Source organism: Lepidochelys kempii, chromosome 21 (assembly GCF_965140265.1).
Source record: "Lepidochelys kempii isolate rLepKem1 chromosome 21, rLepKem1.hap2, whole genome shotgun sequence".
Lineage (NCBI taxonomy): Eukaryota > Metazoa > Chordata > Testudines > Cheloniidae > Lepidochelys > Lepidochelys kempii.
The window spans coordinates 12,264,468-12,271,737 of NC_133276.1; the positions used below are offsets into that span (position 1 = coordinate 12,264,468).

A 7,270-nucleotide genomic window follows, 5' to 3' on the forward strand; every position below is an offset into this window, starting at 1 on the left:
CAAACAATGCTTGCAGTCACTGCTCCATCTCTTAACGTTACACAGCCCCACACTTGAACCAACAGCATAGGTTTTAGACAACACCGTGAATATTACAGCCAGGTGGAGCAACTGTTCCATTCAACCCGCAGACACCCTGAAACGTAACAGGTAAAGAATAGCTCCTGCCTCCACCAGGGTAAAGCAGAGTTTTAAAGGTTGCCGCTAACTCAGTGCTGCACAAGTTACTGTTCACACCAAGAGGCCGTTGCCTGCACCATGTGGTCGCTGTAGTTTAACGAGGGGAAGCCCAGCTTATTTGTGCTGAAGAGTGTGAAAACGACCACGTTCTCCTAGTCTGGACGTCAACAGCTCCCGTGGCTCTGGGCCAGCCCCAGCCTGGCTGAAGATGGTGATAGTATGTAACGAATCAGATGCCTCCAGAGCCTGCCACACAGGATCGGTTAACTGAAACCCCATGTGCCCAGACATGGATGGTCAGCATCCAGTGTGCCACGTGCATGGGTAACATACTGCATCATCAATGCAGCACTGACATTTACCTGCTTTGTTCACACACGACTAGGCATGAATGGAAACGGTATGTACATACTTTATGCCTCAGCCATACACCTTTGATCTCACAGTTCAGTGAAGAAGGCTGCCAGAGATGGCCAGAACCAGGACATCTGGCATGGAGAGTGCACCAGTTCAGATCCAACACTAATAGCTGACACCTTTAACGGGCTGAACCAAAACACTGCATCTGAGTGACACGGCTTTGAGGACATGTGAATTCAAGCTTTGTGGTTTGGGCTGCTATCTCTAGCTGTAGCTTACTCATCTCCTGCTCCGAGAGCCGCGCGCTTTGGTGGTGCTCTCGGCGTTTGGATCACGTTATGAAGGGTCCTGAGTTTCGACAGCACCGCTTTGCTGCGCTGTGAAACTGGCAGTTTTACTCCACCCGAAAGAGAAGAGGTCTCAGGTTAAGTCAAGTGATTCATTTTTATTTAAAACCGCATGTATAAAAAAAATAGGATTTCTGAATTCCCCTGTACAATATTAACTATTAACAAAAGCAGCAGACTACACACTGATGACATATACAGGCTTGACAGTGTTGGAGTCCAGGGTACCTTCCCCGACAGCTCGGCAAAACCAGTGCTATATACACATGACGTCCCGCAGCCCAGACAAATACCCGTGGAAATGCCTTTAAAACAATTGAACACACGCGTGGAAGAGGAACACCGGCAGCCGGAACTATTTACAGACAGCTGGGAAGCAGTCAGCCACTCCACACAGTGGTGAGATGTTAACAGAGCATTTTAAGAAGGGAGTGCAGTCGGGTGGGGAGACCCCAACTGGAAACCAGATCAGCAGCTATGGAAGCCAGGCATGGGCTCTGAACCCACATGAATTATAAATAAATAAATAAGTTATCCTACAGGTTCGGACATTTTCCTTAAAAACAAACAAACAAAAAATAACCCAACCCCCTGAAAATAAGTTAAAAACAAACAAAAAAAAAGTAAAAACGTTACCATTATAAACTACAGTCCTCTGTACACCAAGCTTCGCTCCTGTATAATTCTGTACACATTTACAGCTCTATTGGGTTGCATTGTTTGTGCATCTGTGAGGATGCCCCAGCTTTTGAGACTCAAAGCAAAGAGCTGAGGAAGAAAAGTTTCTGCTAGACAGCATACCTCAGAAACAACTAGCCAGGGTGCACTGTTTTCACCCATGGCTGCTTCTGACCTGTTCCTTAAGGAGGGGAATATAAAATAAACCCAGGTGAATCTTGGAGAAGCAGAGGTGTAGGAAGATTCAAGTATTTCCCCCAGCACAGCCCAGATCGCAACTGAAGGCACTCAGAACACGGTGACACAGTGAATAAGACAGGTATTCAAATCAGTACCTTCCCTCCCTCTCCACAGCCAGTTTCCCCAAGCGAAACTTTCTTGCTTATTCTCTGGTCCTTGCTCAGTTCCTATTCCAGGACTCAGCAGGTCAGGGACACTCATGGATGTGCCCATAAGACATCAAAAAAGTCTACTGGCAAGACATCAAGTAAGGCAGGACCTAACGAGTTCAAGACCAGTCCACCTGGGATGGATGGTAACCTCCAGCCTCTCAGAAGATTCTCCAGTTAGCTGAGCTCTGGAATGAGATATGCATGTTCCCATGTAACAGGCAGACAGTTACTGGTGAGAGTTTTTTCTTTTACACCCAATGGATGAGAGGAGCTGCTATTTGCCAGACTCCTGAATTAGACTGTGCAGGTGGATCTCTGCCGTTTTCTGTGGCAAGAGGACGTCTTGCATCCAAGAATGATTTAGAAGGTCTTCAAAGGATGGCCTCTCGGAGGGCCTCAAGGCCAGACACCATTTAATGAGGTGCTGGCACTCTGGGGAGAGAAAACAAGCAGTCAGTGAGAATCTGCTGCTGAGTAATGTCTGTGAAGCCTACAACAAGCCTCCCTATTTTGCCATCTGCAAGTCTGCTTTGGGATCTGCCTTTCTTGCTTCACAGGACAGATTACCATGGCTGTGGCTAGGTGTTGTTTCTGAGTTACGCCCCCCCCAGCCCCCGTACGTGGGTGAACCAGTTCCCATCTTTGGGAGGAGACTCCGAAAATACACAAGGGAGCAAATTGGCAACGAAAAGCCGTGAACAGCCCATCTTCCCCTGCCATTCACACCCAGGCTAATAGCAAAAATCAGCTTTCCCTTCCCCAGTGAGATGATTAAACCGGAGAGCTACTTGGTTCAAGATCTTTTGTCATTTCCACTTTCTGTAAGACTGCTTCAGCAGCCAGCTGCAGTAGCCACATTAAAGACCCCAGCAAGCGGCAGGAGAGTCAAGTGCTGAAGTGAACTACAACAGTGAGCTCTGAAACAGCTGTCTAAGGCAGAGAAGACAGCGGGGTCCCCCGCACTTTGCTGGGATTCAATAGCATTAAACATCTCATTGAGTTTAAGACAAGAAGGGACCACTAGATCACAGAATCATGCCTTGCACGTCTCACTGGTTGCATGAAGTGATGGTAATGCATCTCTATGGCATCATATTATCACTTTGTCAGTGTGGCATTCAGGCTAAGCAGTTGTTTGCCCAACTCTAACACAACAAAGGAGAGTGCTCACCTGGAGAGACCCTCTGTCTGAAGTAGACCTGGCCCTTAATAATCTCCTCATCATGTTCAAAGGGGATATCCCCGCAGACCATGTCATACAGCAGGACCCCCAGAGACCAGACTGCTGCTGACCTGCCGTGATATCGGTGACAGCGGATCCATTCCGGGGGGCTGTACACTCTGGTTCCTGTAGAGAAGATTAGAGGATCATGGTTAGCAGAAATATTTCATCTTGTACCCTAAGCAGAGCAACCAGTTATTAATTCTTTTTTCAGGTGTTATCAGGGTGGTTTGAAGAGACCAAGTCAGGTACTTCAGCCCCAAATTTAGTTAAACAATATTAAGATATTGCAACCTATCAGCCCAGTCTGAGTGGGATTTAAGCCCCCAGCAGTTTTAGCAATTGCAGAGTTGCACTAGGGCACAGACTACAAATGAAGCAGAACCAAATGGAATGCAAATAAACATGTTTTCCAGCTGCAATACAAGCCACAATAAAGAACAGGTTTCTTAAGGCCACTGTTGTCCTGACTTTCTCGCTGTCGATGTAACCATTTCTCACTGAGGTAAAGAGAGAGGCAGCTTGCAGATGCTTCAGTCCATGGTGACCCAGTGTAGACAGAGCATTTGGGGCGGGGCTGAGGCCTTGTCTACTGCACTACAAGGAGCCCAGACAACCTTATAGTCCTTTCTTCATAAATGGGTTTCCTTGTGGAACCCAAAGAAGGGCAGATACCTTGAAGAGTTTTTTCCTTTTTTGGCATTATACCTGACTGACTCAACAGTAGCCAAAGCCAGCCTACTCCAAAGCTGTGGACAAAGGTTTGTTGTACAACACCAAGGGAGTGGTTTTAGTTAGTTCAATTGTGCATGTGATAATTATGCTTGGAACTCAGATTCCACCCTGCTTTTGGCCTCTGCAGATGCTTACGCCCTTTGCCTTTGTTGTATTTGATCTCTTCCCTTCTGGCAGGAAGAGGAGACTGAGGTCAGAGCTCCTAGTCTGGTTCCTGGCCACGTGACTGTTGTTTACAAACTTTGGGTTGTAAAAAGAGACCCGATGCCCCACCAGGGGGCACCACTAGCTTGGGAAATTCTGCAGAAGAGAAGGTGGTTGGGAGGGGCAAACCCATCCCTTGTCATCAACCGTTAAATTAAAAACAAAAAATGCAGCATAGCCCAAGCCATCCGGCAAAGCAGAAGCAAAACAAACCCTCAACAACAAACAGTGATTTTTTTTTGAAAGTCAACGGCCCTACCCTGAATATGCCTTTCAAGTGAGTCAAAAAAAAGCCTACCACCAGCAACACAAGGCAGCTCTCTTTATTTGTCCCCCACGCAGATCCCTGCACCCCTGCTCCAAGGTCAAACACTCCTCCCTGGGTTTATAGCTCCCCCCTCCCCAAAGATCTGACTCAGGTGCCTTTGGGCAGCAGAGGAAAGGGAGCCTGCTGTAAGCAGATCTCCTGCAGATCCTATTTCACAACATTCATCCCGTGACAAAACACAACTTTCCAGTGAAATGAATAATTTAGCGAGATGGCGGAGACAGCAGCTTCTCCTCTTGATCCCCTCCCCAAATTGATGTCCATCCATCCTCACAGAAAGAAACTGTACAAGAGCCCTTCTCTTTATCCTTAGGGGGGAAACATCCCCTCCCCTGCATTCTAGCTGCTAGATTAGGTTAGAATCCAGCATCTGAGCAGCCATGGCTGCAGACAGGTTTAACTCAATCTTTCCCCATCTATGAAATGAGGCAGATCTTGTTTGCACCCCCCCCCCCCCCGGAGGGTGGAATACCAGCCAGATCCCTGCTGAAATGCTACAGATGTGATGGACCTAGAGAAAACCAAACCACTGGAACCAGAACCCAACTTTCTCCTCTCATTGCTCACAGGGACTCCAGAGATAGATTCTTGTGAGTTCACACCCGGTTTCTGCCATGTGCCCCCCCGCCACCCCCTGCATGACATGGGCAGCTACCACCAGTGCCTGTGATTAACACCCAACAAAAGGGCAAACACATTTGTGAAATGCTTTTTGGATACAAGGCAGGGAGGAAAACCCCAAAGGTATCAAAGCTGCAGATCATACAACAGTATATTTAGCAAGTGACAATGGCAGGGGGAGGAGGGAACAAAACATTCCTTGGCTGGGAAGTTACTGAACATTTACAGGCAGGGAACAACCCATTTCAAAGAGGAATTTCCCTGGCTTCCCTCCCTACGCAGATAAAATAGAAGGGGATGGAAATAGACACTCACCATCAAAATCAGTGTACACTGTGTCCTTGAGTAATGCCCCAGACCCAAAATCTATCAGTTTCAGTTCCCCGCTGTTCAGATCAATCAGGATGTTCTCGTCCTTGATATCCCGGTGCAATACCCCACAGCTATGACAGTGCCGAACCGCCTCCAGAACCTGGCGGAAAAAGCTGCGGGCGAGCTCCTCAGGGAGAGCACCCCTTTCCGTGATGAAGTCAAACAGGTCCTGCACGGGATCTGGCCGCTCCAAAACCAAGATGAAGCTGTCCGGTCTCTCAAACCAGTCCAAAAGCCGAATGACCCCCCGGAAGCCTGAGCCCACTTTCTTCAGGAGCAGGATCTCCATGGGCACTCTGGTCCCGCCAGGCTGCACAGAGAGAGAAAGGAGAGCTCCATCAGAGGCAGGCAAATTGACCCACAAAGTCAAGAGCTACCTATGACACCGGCTGCAACCTTCACTACAGAGCCATGACCATGCAATGCAGAGCCACAACAGCTATTCCTGCCCCAGGCACTTACCAGCTCTCCCCAGTCAGAAATCCGGTCCCGGGCCACGTGCTTGATGGCCACCTAGAACACAAACAGAACCCCACAGACAATCAGAGTCAGGTCAGGCAACCCCAGAAAGAGGGGAGGCAAACAAGGGACCGGGGAAGGGGATGCAAGATGGTGGTTCTGCCAGGGCAAAGCAAAGGAGATGCAAGTGGGTCAGGGACAGGTCTCTCACCAAAGGTAGAGCTCCGTAGAGCAGCAGGCATGGGGAGCTGGCTGCAGGGGTGGGGGGGCGGAGGCGGGCTCTACTCACCGGGGCGCCGTCGGACAGGCGGGTGCCCGAGTAGACAGACCCAAAGCCACCACTGCCCAGCAGTGGGCCCACCTGGTACAGCTTCTCCAGGGGCTCCTTGTCCTTCCCTGCAGGCAGAGACAGACAGACACCAGGATCAGACCCAGCTGTTGTCCTCAAAAGACCGGGCCAGCCCTCCAGACCGGACCGGACCCACATCCCTCCTCGGAACGACCCCGAACTGGACCAGACTCATCATCCCTCCCCCGACCAAACTGGATCAGACCCCCCCATGCCGCCTCAGACCGAACCCCGCCAACCCGGACCAGACCCCCCGAACCGGATCAGACTCCTCTATGAGCCTCCCCAATGCCCCGCAGGACCGGGCTCCTCCCGCACCGAACCCGGACCGCTCTGGGGCGCCCCACTCCAGAGCCAGCCCCGGCCGCGGATCCGAGCCGAGCCGAACCGAACCGGGCCTCACCTGGCTGTAGCTTGGCCGGGTGCTCCCCGCCGGACCCGGAGCACAGGTGGGCCAGCGAGTTGATCTTGGAGAGCAGCATCCCCGCCCCGTCCCCTTGCTCCGGGACCGGGACCGGGACCGCCCGAACCGAACCGGGCGCCAGTGGCTCGGCTCGCAGCCCCGCCGGGTCGGAACCAAGGGGGTGGGGTCCGGGCTGGCGCGGGAGGGGCGGAGGCCGAGGGGGGAGGGGGGGCGCGACTGGGAGCAGAGCCGACGAGGCTGCTGCGCTCGGTGCCGGGCTCCCGTGTGGCGCCGGCTCCCCTCGCTCCAGCCGCCAGTAGTAAGGGGAGGGAGGGAGCCGGGGCAGGGGCGGGGCCGGGGACAACCTGGGGGCGGGGCTTCGGCGCGGGGCCCGCCCCGCCCACAAAGCCGCTTGCAGCCAATCAGCCGCGGGGCCCGTCCTCCCCTCCCCCCCCCCGTCAGAATAGGACGAGGAGACTAAAGACGTGGCGGGAAGGAAAAGGCGCCAAGAGGGGGGAGGGGGCGGGGGAAGGGGAGAATAAAGGAGCGGGGCGGGGGGAGAGACTGGGGGGAGCGGCCTGAGGGGGGGAAGAGGGAGGGGAAGCCTGAGGAAAAGTGAG

At 52.1% G+C, this 7,270-nt stretch overlaps 1 protein-coding gene across 1 annotated transcript; it reads right to left on the reverse strand.

Moving 5' to 3' along the window:
* Positions 1 to 970: 970 nt before the first annotated feature.
* Positions 971 to 6,962, reverse strand: PIM1 (Pim-1 proto-oncogene, serine/threonine kinase). The gene is made up of 6 exons (XM_073319834.1): positions 6,651 to 6,962; positions 6,188 to 6,294; positions 5,902 to 5,952; positions 5,383 to 5,749; positions 3,129 to 3,305; positions 971 to 2,389 (listed from the first exon to the last, which is right to left on the reverse strand). The coding sequence occupies exons 1-6, from the start codon at positions 6,727 to 6,729 to the stop codon at positions 2,232 to 2,234; spliced, it is 939 nt and encodes a 312-aa protein (XP_073175935.1). The 5' UTR covers positions 6,730 to 6,962; the 3' UTR covers positions 971 to 2,231.
* Between the last annotated feature and the right edge of the window lie 308 nt (positions 6,963 to 7,270).

Bases quoted from the DNA above. Each gene is read 5' to 3' on its own strand.
- PIM1 (XM_073319834.1), bottom strand. From the start codon at position 6,729: ATGCTGCTCTCCAAGATCAACTCGCTGGCCCACCTGTGCTCCGGGTCC. The intron at 5,953-6,187 runs GTGAGTAGAGCC...TTTGTGTTCTAG, and splicing joins GCCTGTCCGACGGCGCCCCG to GTGGCCATCAAGCACGTGGC. The intron at 5,750-5,901 runs GTAAGTGCCTGG...CTCTCTGTGCAG, and splicing joins TTTCTGACTGGGGAGAGCTG to CCTGGCGGGACCAGAGTGCC.